Source organism: Juglans microcarpa x Juglans regia, chromosome 1D (genome assembly GCF_004785595.1).
Source record: "Juglans microcarpa x Juglans regia isolate MS1-56 chromosome 1D, Jm3101_v1.0, whole genome shotgun sequence".
Taxonomy (NCBI): Eukaryota; Viridiplantae; Streptophyta; class Magnoliopsida; order Fagales; family Juglandaceae; genus Juglans; species Juglans microcarpa x Juglans regia.
In genome coordinates, this window is record NC_054594.1 from 5,245,664 (window position 1) to 5,262,085 (window position 16,422).

The 16,422-nt window shown below is 36.5% G+C and overlaps 1 protein-coding gene, 1 long non-coding RNA gene and 1 pseudogene across 2 annotated transcripts; 2 read left to right on the forward strand and 1 right to left on the reverse strand.

The window, feature by feature from the left end:
* LOC121251074 overlaps positions 1-16,422 on the forward strand; it is a 45,263-nt pseudogene that overhangs the window by 7,678 nt on the left and 21,163 nt on the right.
* LOC121251081 lies at positions 7,919-8,232 on the reverse strand. The gene is made up of 2 exons (XR_005937915.1): positions 8,102-8,232; positions 7,919-8,065 (listed from the first exon to the last, which is right to left on the reverse strand). It is a non-coding gene; the product is annotated as an uncharacterized LOC121251081 (long non-coding RNA).
* LOC121255908 (uncharacterized mitochondrial protein AtMg00810-like) lies at positions 8,374-9,755 on the forward strand. Its single transcript, XM_041156495.1, has 3 exons — positions 8,374-8,490; positions 8,544-8,738; positions 8,838-9,755. The coding sequence occupies exons 1-3, from the start codon at positions 8,374-8,376 to the stop codon at positions 9,753-9,755; spliced, it is 1,230 nt and encodes a 409-aa protein (XP_041012429.1).

Consider the following 16,422-nt stretch of genomic DNA (forward strand, 5'->3'; position numbering starts at 1 on the left):
ATTCTGGCATATCGGAGCCCCAAGTGTGCACACAAAAAAGACCACCTAGAAATCATTTTATTTCTAAAGTGGGTGTACTAGAAACAGAAAAATTGATACTAACCCAAACAGAGACAACAGGTTTACATCCGTGGTAAGGTCAGAGTAGAACATAAACATAATTTCATGCCAAAGGTTTTCAAATATCACATCATATCATGACAAAGTATTGAACAAATTCAAAGTCATCTTTTCATAGTCATGCAAAATTTTCTGATTTCATATTCGTTTTTCTTATACAATTGAGAACAAAATATCAAAAATAAATCATGTCTACATTAGTCATGACAAAAAATACATTTATCTTTTTATACAGATTTCATGAATTTTTGCAGATCAAATAACTAAGGTTATTTCAAGTTTCTTTATATAACAAAATATATATGTTTTTCATAAAATTAATCTCCGTTCATTTTTTTTTATACAAAATCTAGCAAAAGAGCCATGCTTATCTAGATTTTTTAACTTTTTTGAATTTCTTCACATCTCTGCCAAACAAGTATCGTCACCTAAAAATAGGCACATAACTTTGTCAATTTTCAATCATACGAAAATTCCTGCTTTTGCACATTTTTACAATTAAGACCTGAAATACTAATGATATATTTTTTGAAATGTCTAAAACCATCATTACCCTAAAATCACATTAACTCTAAAATATCAACGTTAAAACCATAAACATCGTGTTCATGAATCCAACTTCTGTTTCCTATAAGTACTCCCACAATAATCTAACCCTTCATAGGCCCGAACTCACATAACTCCTTATACATCACTCAACCCATAACACCTATAATCCAAGTCCATAACCCATTTAAAACTGCATAAACCCAGAACACAATCATACCAGCCCTTAACGCCTATTGTATGACCCGAGCCTGCACCCATCTATACAAGTTGCCCGTGACACCTGTAACCTCCAACTTAGGGCCTACATGAAGTGAACTTATGTGAACTGAAGGTAGAGTGCGTGATGGTGGTTCTCGGTGGCACAAGGCTGGGCAGGCTAGGCGCTCGTTAGAGATATAAATTAGGAGAGAGATAGAGAGAGATGTGAAATCTCCAAACAAAAAATAATATTATAAAACCATATTATTATAATATTTTAATTTTATAATAATTTTTATTTAATTATTTCTCTCTCATTTCTAAAAATCTAAAAAATACTCAATTCAAACTATCTCAAGACTATTTACAAATTATTTTATTATTATTTACAAAATTTTTATATCATCTCACTCTCCAAACAGGCTCATACAAGTTCATAGTGTTTAAAAGAAGATACGAAAAATCAGTGTTTCTTAATATGTTACTAAATTTCGCAACAACTTTTCTTGCAATGTGCAACAAGAAATGGTCAGTCCAAAATTCATTTATTTTAAACAAACTATAAAAAGAAGAATCTAAAGTTTTAAGGGAAATAATTGATTTTCCAAATCCAATAGATCAACTAAATCAATAATTTTATCTAGCTTCATAGGCTAAACCTGGAACGGTACCCTCCATGGTCAAGATTTGAAAAATAGAAAGCATAACCATTACAATACGCACAAGTAGAAATACTATGACAATATACGACAGAGAAAGATTCGAGCTATGTAGAAGCATGGAATCCATATCTAGTGAGTAAAAACTAAAATGTATGGTAATCTTTATTAACATTTTCTTCTTGCCATGGCATGGAACTCTGCCTCAACTGAGAATATATTGGGAGACTGTGGCTTGCTTCTTGGACTTCTAGGAGACAAGAGAGGTGCCAATAAAAATGCAAAAACCAATTATAGGACGTCTAGTATCATTACATCCAGCCAAATCAGAATCTATGAAAGCATTCAAATGAATGGATGAGATAGCAGGAAAAAAAAAGACCTTGACTTGGAGATGACTTCAAGTGCTGTAAAACTCGATGTGCAGCATGGAGATGAGATTGCCGAGGGGAGTCCATAAACTAAGTAAGTGTATGAATAGCAAATGTTATGCCTGGCCTAATTATTGTAAGATATAATAAACGACCTACAAGTCTTCTATAAACTGTAAGATCATCAAGAAAGGCACCATCAAACCTAGACAATTTAATATTCTATTTTATTTCAACTTTTTTATTGTGATATATGGGGGCCTTTTTTTCCTCCATCTACAGAAGGTTGTGAGATAGATCCATCTATAAAGCCAATCTTGTTCTTCACAGTTAAAGCTATCATCATGGAACAACGCCTAGTGTAGTAATTATCGCTAGTGAGAACTTGAGTGACTAGTAAAGTGCTTGGACTGTCACGATGATGAAGATAGTAAGGAATTGATGCATCCTCATGAGGAAGATGAGGATAGAAGAAAGAGAAGATGAAGCCATGGTCAGCGCTTTGAGAAGAAAACAACTGATACCATATAAAGAAGAATCTTTCTTGTATTAATTATTAGAGCATCATGATCAACATAGAATCAGCAATCTTAAAGCTACAAGATCATGAAGATACAGCTGGCTAATACTCGTGGCATCACAGATGGTTCTGATATGAAGGCACAACCATCATCAAATGGACTTGCTGCTATTGATGTCCTTTGTAATGCATTTACTAGAAAGTTCTTATCTTAGCTGAGTTGTATTATACATTTATGTAATTTTAGAGTCCGTTACATAGCTATACAGATTTAGGAATATTCGATTGTCCTTTAGTTTGTTAGGATTGTTTTTACTTCTTTTAATATATAAGCAGCACCACCTTGTACATGAAAGACGCAATGCAATAGCATCATTTCATCAGCTCTCTCTCTGCTCTTCTTCCTCATTCTCCTCTACCTTCCTTATTCTCACATGGTATCAAGAGCCACAGAGTGAGATTTTTTTTTTCAACATGCCTTCAAACGATTTTTTTTTTGGATTTTACCAATATTACTAACCCCTATCGACTTGATAATGGGGATAATCCTTCCTTTTCCTTGGTCCCTGACCTTCTTACCACAGATAACTATACCACGTGGTCAAGAGCTATGTGCAGAGCTCTTCGTGCAAAAAACAAGCTGGGTTTTATTAATGGCATTTTGTCCAAACCCAAAAAGACTTCTAACCCTCTTTATGAAGCTTGGGAAAAATGTAATGATTTAGTTGTGTCATGGCTTCACAACTCAATCAATCCAACCCTCAAATCCAGTATTGTTTTGGTGGATGATGCTAAGCAAATATGAGATGAGCTCAAAGATTGATTCACTCAACAAAATGGGCATCGAATCTTTCAGCCCAAGAAGTCCCTAACAGGTATGCAACAAGAAAATGATCCAGTCAGTGTCTATTTTGGCAAACTTAAAACTCTATGGGATGAACTTCTTATATATGACCCAATGCCCGATTGCAAATGTGGCAAACTTTCTGTGTTACTTGATAGGTACCAGAAGGATTGTGTCATACAATTCCTCATGAGCTTAAATGATTCTTACAGTATCAGTCGTGACCAAATCATGCTACTGGATCCATTGCCTGCCATTAACAAAATTTTCTCCATGATCCAGCAGCAAGAGATGCAACATACCATAACTTCTGCCATCCCTTCACCAGATTCTATGGCCCTTGCTATTAAACAGCCATATGCTCCATATAAAACCTTTTCTTGTGACGCCCCGACTCCCACGTACAAAAAATAAGAGAATCGTGACGTCAGGATGATGATAACACGGGTTACGCATCCTAACAAAATGTGCTCAAGTGTGTGCGACATGCAAAAATGCACAATAAAAATCGCAGCGGATAATATAAATAAGTCATCTAAGTACCAGAAGTTTAAATACAAATATTCAAAACAAATTACCTTTAAAGAGTTATACAGTCATCCCAAATATATTACAAAGACAATATATAAATTGATAAAAACGAAACTCGATAAACAGGAGCAATCCCAGATCACTCCACCAACGGAGCCAAGCTAAGGCTCATCATCCTCATCTGCATCAAAATCTGCGATACCATAAAATGGTACCACAGGTAAGTAGAAACCAAACAACTCTCGGGATAAAAATATATTAATGCAACCAACATGCATTCATACGACAAAATCCACTTAGCCATAAAACACCATTTTTCCCCAAAAATGATTATTTCCAACACAGGCAAAATCTCATTTTGGCCTAAAAACATAGTCTGTCATTTTTCTAGAAAATGATTCACACAAAACAAACCATTTATCGGACACTGTAGGCGGGAATCCCAGGCGGGACTCTACCACCGTTCCTGTTTACCACCATCCCTACCGTGTGCACCGTAGGCGGGAATCACAGGCGGGACACAACCACCATCTCTGCTTACCACCATCCCTACCGCGTACACCTTAGGCAGGAATCACAGGCGGGACTCTACCACCATCCCTGCTTACCACCATTCCTACAGTTCCTTTCCACACAATGAATATTTATCACACACAATGAATACTTATTAGAGCACTGTAGGCGGGAATCACAGGCGGGACTATACCACCATCCCTGCTTACCACCATCCCTATCGCGTGCACTGTAGGCGGGAATCACAGGCAGAACATCACCACCATCCTTGCTTACCACCATCCCTACCGCGTGCACTGTAGGCAGGAATCGCAGGTGGGACTTTACCACCATCCCTGCTTACCACCATCCCTACAGTCTCTTTTCCTTTTTCTCAAACCAGTCAATCCAGTTGTTTCAAACACACTCAGAATCATTTCACATAAAAGTCTAATTTTTAATAAACACATGAACATGAATGTATGTACACGAAAACTCAGTTTCACTTACAAACATGATCATGCGTGTAATACGTCATGTACATGAACAACGCCATAACAATAACCAACAATGCAAACCAAACACACAACAACCCCATCCACAATCCATCCGACCCTCGAACTCCTCAGACTCAGTCCGGCATAACCAACCAGTTCACAGATAATATGTGTTAGTGCAAAAATACATTTAAATCATGAAAGTTCTTTAGGAAAATACTTACATTGCTATATTATAATTTCCGAAGGATCACGGAGGTGCAAGAGACAGCAACACAGCAACAGAGCAGTGCCAAATGCACTGTGGCCGTGAGTCTCAAAAACTCACTTTTGAACGGAGAAAAACCAAGACCCGAAATTGATAGAGTAGGGCTTAGAGAGGTCGGTGAAACCAATAGTGGTGGTGGTTTGCCGTGGGTGGCGGCGCAAAGGGTGGTTGAAGACCAAAAATACCCAAATCGGAAATGGGGTTGGATGTGCTTCACCGGTGACGGATCGGAGCTGGGGTTGGGTCTATTGGGTTGCTAGGAGGTCAAGGATGAAGTAGTGAATAGATGGTGGCCGGAGGTGGAGCGGCGGCGGCGCGGGAGCTCAAAGGGTACCGCAGCTTTGCATCGTGCGAGGGAGGTAATGGCGGCGAGGGAGGAGCTAGGAATGGAGGGGAATGGCTCCAGTGGGTGGAGGAGGAGGAGGAAGGGGCGGTGAGGTGCACGGTGGTGCACAGCGGCGTAGAAAATCTACAATCCGTATGGGTTTGACACAGCCAGCGAGGAGAGGGAGAGAGAGAGCGAGAGCGTGGGGAAGGGAATTCGGGGTGGGGGAGATTGCCGGAGTGTGGGGAAGGAGGTGGGACGGACGGTGTCGCCGGAAGGTGGCGCACGGCGACGGCTGGTGGACGAACGACGCGGACGCAAGGGAGAGAGGAAGAGTAGGTCGCGCGGGAAGGGAAAAACAAAGGAAGAAAAGAAAGAAAGAGGAAAGAAAAAGAGGAAGAAAAAAAAATGAAGGGAAAGAAATGAGATCCAATCCTCATATCTTGGGTCACAAAAATGATCCAACGAAAATGATTTCAAAACAGTGTCTCATTTAAAATAATTTAAACGTAATGATACAATGAAAATAAAATAATTAAATCCAACAATCAAATAATTTAAAATAAAGAACAATTTAAATGCATCACAATAATAAATATTAAGAAAACATATCAAATTTAATTTTTGCAAATTTTAAAAATCATAAAATAAACCCACTAAAAATCAACCAATTTTAAAATAAGAGAATAAATTTTTGAATAAATAAAAATAATCCTTCAGTAAAAATATACTAAAATACGGGGTGTTACATTTCCAAACCAACTCAACAACTCAAGCGTGACAAGCCATTTTGTACTCATTGCAAGATTCAGGGTCATTCTCTAGAGAACTACTTCAAGGCAGGGAATGCCCAAGCCCCAGTATGCACTCACTGTCACATAACTAGTCACATAGCAAACAAATGCTATAAATTGCATGGCTATCCACCTGGGCACAAGTTATATGGTAAGATCAAGCCATCTGGATTCTCTTCTGTCAACATGACCTCACTCGAGCCAGAGGACCCATTAGATACCAAATTCAACTTTACCAAGGATCAGTATCAACAACTTTTATCTCTATTGCAGTCCAAGGAAGTTTCCATTGCAAATCATTCAATCAATAATGTCCAGACAGATTGTCCCCATCCCTCCATTATGAATGGTATTCCTTTTTGCTTCAATACCATCATTCAAACACATAAATCAAACACACACTCACCATGGATCATTGACACTGGTGCTACAGATCATTTGATCTACAACACCTCTCTTTTTTCATCAATAACATCATATGTTTCTTTTGTTGTTAAACTTCCAAATGGCCAAACAGCACCTGTTACTCATATTGGCACTGCTCATATCACTAACACATTAATTTTACACAATGTGTTATATGTGCCATCATTTCATTTCAATTTAATCTCAGCAAAGCAGCTAACTAGTTCACTTTCTTGCTGTTTTATTTTTCTTTCACAAATTTGTTTTATCCAGGACCTTTTGTCATGGACCACGATTGGCATGGGTGAGATGAAGAATTGTCTATACTATTTACTTACAGAATCAGTCTCTTCAACAGCTCTATTTGATCATTTTTCAGTTTCTTTACATAAAAACATTTATGTTTCTGCAATCTTTAAAGGTGTTGATGTCATTTCAGATCTCTGGCATTGTAGAATGGGTCATACACCCATCTCTAAATTAAATGTAATCACAGATCCATCTATTAAGAACCACATTTTCACCATTTCTGATTCAAATCCATGTCGTGTCTGTCCAATTGCAAAGCATAAAAGACTTTCATTTCTAGACAGCACTCATAAGAGCAAAAACATCTTTGAAATTATTCACTGTGATATATGGGGACCCAATTCAATTGAAGCCTATGATAGTACCAAATACTTTCTGACCATTGTAGATGATTTTTCTAGGAGCACTTGGATCTATTTGCTCAAAGCTAAATCTAATATAAGATCATGTATTGAATCTTTCTGCAATTTAGTAGAAACTCAGTTTCACACCCAAGTACAAATTCTTAGAAGTGACAATGGCCTTGAGTTCCAAATGAGATATTTTTTCAATAAAAAAAGCATTATTCACCACAGAACTTGTGTGGAAACCCCACAACAAAATGGGGTAGCTGAAAGAAAGCACCAACATCTCTTAAATATGGCCAGACTCTTAAAAGCCAATCCAACCTTCCTCACCTCTATTGGAATGACTGCATCCTCACTGCAGCTTATATTGTCAATCAAATTAACACCCCTCTACTTTCCAATAAAACACCTTTTGAGCTTCTTTTTAAAACTCCCCCCACATATTCTCACATGAAAATTTTTGGATGTTTATGCTTTGCCTCTACTCTATCTCAAAACAGAAAGAAATTTGATCCCTGAGGAAAAGCACTGTGTTTTTCTTGGTTATCCATTTGGGGTAAAAGGTTACAAGTTACTTGATCTCAACACCAAAGCAGTTTTCATCTCTAGGGATGTTACATTTCATGAAAATATCTTCCCCTTCCATCATCAATCGCATCCTTAATCACCCCCACAATCATCATTCCATCACCCTCTTTCCTCTTCCCATTTTTCAAATCCTCCACCCTCCACTACACCAACTCTGCCCATACCTCCAGAAAATCAATTTCCACCACCCATTTCTTCTGCTCCAGTAGTTCCTTCCTCCATTTTTCCTCTTGAATTACATGAAGAACCTGCCTCACAATCTACTCTTCCATAAAATAAAGAACCTGCATCCAAATCTTCCCTTAGGAAAACTACTAGAACAAGGAAAGCCCCTCAATATCTCAGAGATTTTCACTGTCAGCAAGCTACTTCAATCTCACCCACTCAATCATTGGTCAAGGCATCTCATACACCAGGTATACCATTTCCTTTGTCTTCTTCTATTTCTTATGAACATTTATCACCTGCACTCTCTTTGTTTTCTACCATCATCTCATCACATAATGACCCACACACTTACAAACAAGCTGTCAAGGACCCAAATTGGTGCCAAGCAATGGACACTGAACTTGAGGCTTTAGAACTCAATAACACATGGATCCTTACTGATTTGCCTTTGGAAAAATCCCTATTGACTGCAAATATGTTTACAAAACCAAGTATTATTCCAATGGTACTGTTGAGAGAAAGAAAGCAAGATTAGTTGCTAAAGGTTTCACCCAGCAGAAAAGGGTGGACTACCATGAGACCTTCTCACCAGTTGTGAAGATAGTTACTGTCAAAACTATATTAGCCTTAGCTGTAATTAAGGGGTGGCATCTACAACAATTTGATGTTAACAATGTTTTTCTCAATGGGGAGCTGAAAGAGGAAATATACATGAAAAAGCCACCTGGTTATTGCAAGGGTAAACCTGGTCAAGTATGCAAGCTGCTCAGAAGCCTTTATGGACTCACACAGGCCTCACGCCAATGGTATGACAAGTTCTCTACCTCTTTAATTCAATTTGGTTTCACACAGTCCAAGGCTGATTACAGCCTCTTCACTTGCATCACTAATACCACATTTACAGCATTACTAGTCTATGTAGATGACATAGTAGTTGCTAGTAGTTTCCTTGATTCAATCTCTGCCCTCAAAATCGTTTTGAACAACCAATTCAGAATTAAAGACCTTGGACCTTTGAGATATTTTCTTGGCATTGAGGTTGCTAGATCTCCTACTGGTATTCATCTTTGTCAAAGAAAATACACTTTAGATATCCTTGCTGATTCTGGACAATTGGCTTCTAAGCCCTTAAAGATTCCAATGGATCAAAATCACAAATTAAGCAAGTCCACAGGGACTCCTCTAGCTGATCTCACTCCATATAGACAACTAATTGGACGCTTACTTTACCTCACCATAACCAGACCAGATATAAGCTACTCCACTCAGGTTCTCAGTCAATTTATGGACCATCCTTCCACCTCTCATCTTGCTGCTGCTCATAAGGTATTGAGATACCTTAAAAATGCACCTGGTCAAGGGATACTACTATCATCTACATCTTTAATCCAGCTGAAGGGCTACTATGACTCAAATACCTGCCCTAATACCCGAAAGTCCATTACTGGTTATTGTATTTTCTTGGGTCATTCTCTCATTTCTTGGAGATCCAAGAAAGAAACAACTGTGTCAAGATCATCTGCTGAGGCAGAATACCGTGCCATGGCCTCCATTACCACTGAATTCACTTGGCTGAGGCACTTATTTACTGATCTTTCTATCCCTCATCCACAAGCTGCTGAATTGTTTTGTGACAACCAAGCTGCTTTACATATAACAGCTAACCCAGTCTTTCACGAAAGGACAAAACATATTGAAGTGGATTGCCATTTAATCAGAGATAAAATCATAGAAGGCAGTATTCAAACTGCTCATGTCTCAACAAATTGACAGCTTGCTGACATCTTCACTAAATCTCTTTCATCTTATCTTCTTTATTCTCATCTCTCCAAGATAGGAATAGTAAACATCTATTCTCTATCTTGCGGGGGAATATTAGAGCATCATGATCAATATGGAATCAGCAATCTTAAAGCTACAAGATCATGAAGATACAGCTGGCTAATACTCGTGGCATCACAAATGGTTCTGATATGAAGGCACAACCATCATCAAATGGACTTGCTGCTATTGATGTCCTTTGTAATGCATTTACTAGAAAGTCCTTATCTTAGCTGAGTTGTATTATACATTTATGTAATTTTAGAGTATGTTACATAGCTGTACAGATTTAGGAATATTCGATTGTCCTTTAGTTTGTTAGGATTGTTTTTACTTCTTTTACTATATAAGCAGCACCACCTTGTACACCAAAGACGCAATGCAATAGCATCATTTCATCAGCTCTCTCTCTGCTCTTCTTCCTCATTCTCCTTTACCTTCCTTATTCTCACATTAATTGAACTACTCAAAAATATACGTATCTATTAATATAAAGGAAAAAAATGAGCGGAAAAATTAAAATTAAAATATCTAATCTCTAATACATCATTGTAGTTTAACTAACCTGAAAACAAATGACATATATATGATTATGCAAAAAGTTGGAAAATCCAATGAAGAATTTCATTAAGAGGTAAAAGGAAACAAGGAACATTTCAGTTAACTGCGAGGGTAATTCTACTTATTTTATTTTAAACAAAGATATCTAGAGATCATTGTTTTTTTTGTTTTCAAGATAACTTCATTACTAAATAAAAAAGAAATACATAAAAAGGGGGCGAGGATCCCAAAATACACCACAAATTAGATATAACACAAAAACTAAAATTAAAACTTAATCGAGAAATGGAATCAAATAATCGGTCTGATAAACTATCCTCAAATTGCCTCCTCTTACTTCTCACCGCTGGTTTAATTTATGCAGAAACATGCAGCTGCATTGTTAGGAACTAATCAACTACGTACATTCTTAATCCCATCATAAACGAAACACAAATTTGTTAAGGAACTTTAACTACATTACATTAACATTTTGGAAGACCGTCTCCCAACAAGTCATAGTCAAATCATAGGTTGGATAAGTGAGCTACCTCCTTAACCTCACTACGTGTCTAATTTTCATGGCTTTTTCTAAGTTTTGTTTCCTTATGTCAACTATCATGGCATTGTTACTCTCAAGCACCTAGATGGGTCTAGCTGCTCGTCACCCTTGGATACACCAGCTGCTCTGCCGCCAGCATTGACGCTGCCTACAATCCAATCCCTGCCCAAGGCCACCTTGTCTGCCCTGCCATCTATGCCAACGCTGCCTAAAGCCACATTGCCACCATTGCCAAGCACGCCATTGCCTACTTTGCCGACTCAACCTACTCTACCAAAGCCTACATTGCCACCATTGCCTTCAAACCCATTGCCAACAATGCCAACAGTCCCAAAGTTGGCACTACCCCGCTGTTAGCCATCCCATTGCCCACCAATATTCCAACTTCAATCCCCTCCATTCCAACAATAATCCCGACAATTCCTTTCGTCTCCCCACCACCTTCAAATTAAACACTAGTCCTTGAGACATCCCATTTCATTTCTTTGTTCTTCTACTTTGAATTTCTTTGCACCAGTACATGTTGTCCCTTGTGTTAGAACCTGTCTTTTCTTACATTGGGAATTTATAATAGAGTCTTGAATGGGTCATAATTTGCATTTGTCTGTATAAGAGATTTTGATGTTTCCAGGTCATTCTTTGGTTATGTAGAGTGTTATATTAATTATAGAATATATTATATCTTTTCGTTGTTTGTTAGTCTCAAGTCTCACTAGCCAATTCGTATCGAATTTATGCACTGCTCTCCTTCCTGTAATGATCTAAGTGCCAAAATTACCTTTCAAGATTAAGTGGGCTTGAAATTTAGGAGTGGTTTGGATTTAAAGATGAGTTAAGATGAGTTGTGATTGCACTCTCTTTTCTTCAAATATTTGAAAAAACTAATAATTCACTCACTGCAGATAGATCACAAAAACCATGGAAAAAGGAAAGTTGTATACTAATAGTAGTTCAACTAATAAGTTTAATTAACGTTGAGAGAAATGCTTTGGGTTCTGAATTTGGGTCTCAAAATTGTGTCCCAAATTCTTTTTTTTTTTTTTTTTAACTTAGTGATTAAGGAAGTATTTTTTAATAATGTTGTGAATTTTTTATTTTTTTAAAAAATATTTATAATGATTAAAAAAATACATAGAAAAAAAAAAGAAAAATAAATAAAATAAAATACACGTTGAGACACATTTTCAGACTATTTTTTCGGCAGCCGAAGCAGTTCTCTAACGTTGAACATCTTACACTTGAGTGAAGAACTTTTTGCATTCCTGCTCAGGTAGAAAACCAAGAAAAACATTATCAAAATCGCCTTCTGATCGAGTACTTGCCGCATCTATAGCATGATTAGATTTATCATGTGGATCAGAGTCATCTGGCGCCAAGCAGAGCTGTGCCCAACGACTCAAAAGTTCGAAACTCCCATGCAACTCCTGTGACTCCAAAAAAGATGCCGAATGCAACCTACAATTCGTAATATTAAGCAACAATAACGATGTAAAGTTATTTTTTCAAATCTTTTTAGATGATACTGCAACTTAATTAAAAGTGCTAATTCTTTTTATTAAAAATATCAAATTATTACAACTAATTTGCAGAAGCGCGTAAACAGTAACTCAGTCTTGTATAGGGGTGTAACGGCTGATCCAGTTCGATTTGATTTTGGACATATTTTAGAACTGAATCGATATACACCAATTTTAAAATTTGAAGAACTAATACCGCACCAGTTACACCACTAAACCATTATTTCTAATTTTATCGGTTCCGATCCGATTCAGTCCGATTTTTTGGTATATTATATATATATATAGTATGTTATAATATACTATATATTGTAGTATATTATAATATATAGTAATATAGTATTAGTATAACTACTAATACTATAGACTATAGTGATAATATATAGTTATTTATATATAGTGGATTACTAATAGTATACTTAGTATTAATACCAATATATATATAGATACTATTAGTAATCCATGCCCATTGCGGCCCATTATGTATAGTTATCTACTAATATTATATGTTAGTGATAATATGGTATAATTACTAATATTATAGTATCATATAGTGATATAGTACAGTCATTTATATAGTTATTCATATATATAGTGGATTACTAATAGTATTAGTATTAGTGTGTATATATATAATCAAATATATAAATAAGTTAGATGCTAACATATTATCACTTGCATATTATCACTAACATACATAGTCAAATACTATATCATTATATGATGCTATTACATATATATATATATATATATATGTTAGTGATAATATGCTTGGTTACATATATATTAGTGATAATACGATGGTTACATACATTTTTTATACGATTATATATGATCAAATGTATAGAAATGTATTTATCAAAAAAATATATATATTATAATTTATTATGCTATAAAACGTGTTTATCCTTAATAAATATATGTATATAGTTTATATTAATAATATATGATCAAATGTTATATTAAGATTAATTTTATGTTATATCAAATGTTATATTAATTTTATATTATTAGACTATTATTATACATAAATAATAGGATTTTAAAATTTAATGTTATATTAATTAGCAATTTAGCATAAAATATAAAATTATTTTATATATAATTATATATATTATATATAAAAAAATATTTTATATAATATAAATAATTTAAATATATGTATATGAATCGGTCCGGTCCGGTTTAATTCGGTCCGGTGTTAGAAAAAGAACAATCGAAACCAAATTGATTTTGGCCAATTTTAAAAAAAGGGAACCGATAAACGACTGAACCAGTTTTAAATTGGATAGTCCGATTCACTGGTTTTTTTTTTTCATCCTTAGTCTTGCGCAAGTCCTAGAGGAATTAGCCATGATGTTATAGAAAAAGGAATTGTAGCCAACTTCTCCGGGTACAAGTATTAGCATAGATGATACCACTAAGAACATTCTAGAATAACCATATGAAACTTTTATGTTATTCTCTCCAATATTTGTAACCACCTTGATTTCTTTTTTATTCCATATTCTCTTGTGAAACTGTGTATAAAAACACTTGGAAATACAATACAAAACACTAAATAATTTTAGCAAATATGCTACTTTGATATGGTATCAGAGCATTTCGACCACTGGTCACTCTAATCCATGGCTCTCTCTTCTTCTTCATCCCTTCCTCCTCCCAATCCTTCCATTGCATCCTCCTTCTCCCATATTGTCACTACAAAATTAACCACAAACAACTATCCTTTATGGAAAGTTCAAATCAATGCCTATCTTAGAGGCCAAGATCTCTACCAATATGTCGATGGGTCTCTATCTTGTCCACCAGAGTTTTTGCCTACCCTTATAGCCACTATCCCAACAACCAACCCAGATTTTTCTTCTTGGGAAAGAACTGAACAACTCGTTCTCAGCATTTTATTCTCCTCCCTCTCTAAATCTGTTATAGGGCATGTGCTTTCTGCTACCACCTCTTGGGACCTATGGGATTTCCTAGCCTCTATGTTCACTTCACATTCACAAGCAAAACAATTCCAAGTGCGCTTCCAACTTGCGAATCTTACTCGAGGAGATCAATCCATTACATCGTACTTTGGCAAAGTTCGCTCTCTAGCTGACACTTTAGCCGCAACTGGTAATCCCTTACTCAATCAAGAATTTGGTACCTATTTACTCACTAGTCTTAGTCCTGCTTATAAATCTTTCATCACTTCTGTCACCACAAGATCAGTTGAGCCCATCTCCTCACATGAATTGTTTCAAGTATTACTTGTGCATGAGAGTCGCATTTCCCACAATGCTCTGAGTCTTACCTCCCATGTTGAGCCCTCAGCTCGCTTCACTACCACTGGAGGTCGTGAACAACGTGGTCAAGGCTTCATGAGAGGTGCAGACATGGTTGTAATGGCAGAGGCAAATCAAATCATTTTCACGAGGAGGTCGAAATTTCTCTTCATCCTCACCAAATAACCAGCAGCAGTTCTCAAGTTCTAGACCCACTTACCAAGTTTGTCACAAATCCGGGCATGTAGCACTGCAATGTTGTCACCGTTTTGACCATTCCTATCAATATGAAGCCCCACCTTCCTTCTTTGCAAATTTCACAACACCAAACACCTTCCTAACACTCAGGCTCTCCCCCATCAATCATTAAAACATACTCGTCTGTAGAATGCCAAGTGGAATGATGTCGGTCTCTAATAGACCTCCTGAGTGGAACATCTAGTAGCATCTCTGGTTCTGGCGACTGACCAAGGGTCTCATTCTGTAAGGGAGCATCTGCATCACTTGGACTCTGTTGGTCATCTTCAATAGCATGTTCAGCCTGTGTTGGCAAATCTGTCAATGGCACCGGATCCAAGTTAATTGAACCATCATTGCACCTGATCACTACTTTATTTGTCTTCTCAATATCTTGTATGGTTTGATCTTCAATAAACACAATGTCTTGGCTTCTCACTAGTTTCTTATCAATTGGATTATATAATATGTACCCAAACTCATCTAAGCCATAACCTAGAAAGATGCACTGTTGGGTCTTCACATCGAGTTTAGACCTCTCATTCTTTGGAATATGCACAAATGTTTTTCAACCAAAGACACGTAAGTGATCATAAGTAACATCCTTACTAGTCAAAACTCTGTCTGGTACATCAAACTGAAGTAGAACACAAGGTTTCATATTAAGAACATGTACAATTGTACTCAAAGCCTCACCGCAAAAAGATCCAAACAATTGTGCATGTGAAAGCAAACATCTCACTCTCTCAATCAGTGTTCTATTCATTCTCTCCGCTAAATCATTCAACTGAGGAATCTTCGGAAGCTTCTTTTGATGCCGAATACCTTGTTGTCTACAATAATCATCAAATAGGCCTGAATACACTCCCCCGTTATCAGTTCAGATGCACTTCAACTTCTTTCCAGTCTACCTCTCAACTAAGGCATGAAACTGTTTAAACATTTCCAATACTTGATCCTTTCTTTTCAAGGTATAAACCCAAGACTTTCTTAAATGATCATCTATGAAGGTCACAAAATACAAAAAATCGCCAAGTGTTCTTATCTTCATTGGACCACAAACATCTGAATGAACTAAATCAAGTATACCTGACTTCCTTGAAGAATGAAACTCTATTCTGCTTCTCTGCCAAACAATAAGTACACTTTTTCAAAGATGCACTCTTCATTCCAGATAGAATGTTCTTTTTAGCTAATATTGTTAAGTCTTTCTCACTCATGTGAGCATGTCTCTTATGCCACGTTTGTACTGTGAACTCATTCTTCATAACATTAGTAATGTTACTGGAGATCTTGCTTGTAGCATGTATAAATTTGAAACCTTCTTATCTCGAACTATAACCATAGTACCCCTTGTAAACTTCAATTGCCCATTACAAAAGGTCTTGCAATACACTCCCTCATCAAGTTTACTTGTAGAAATCAAGTTCAAATAGATATCAGGAATGTGCTTCACATTTCTAAAAACAAGCACTGTGCCATTATTAGTTTCC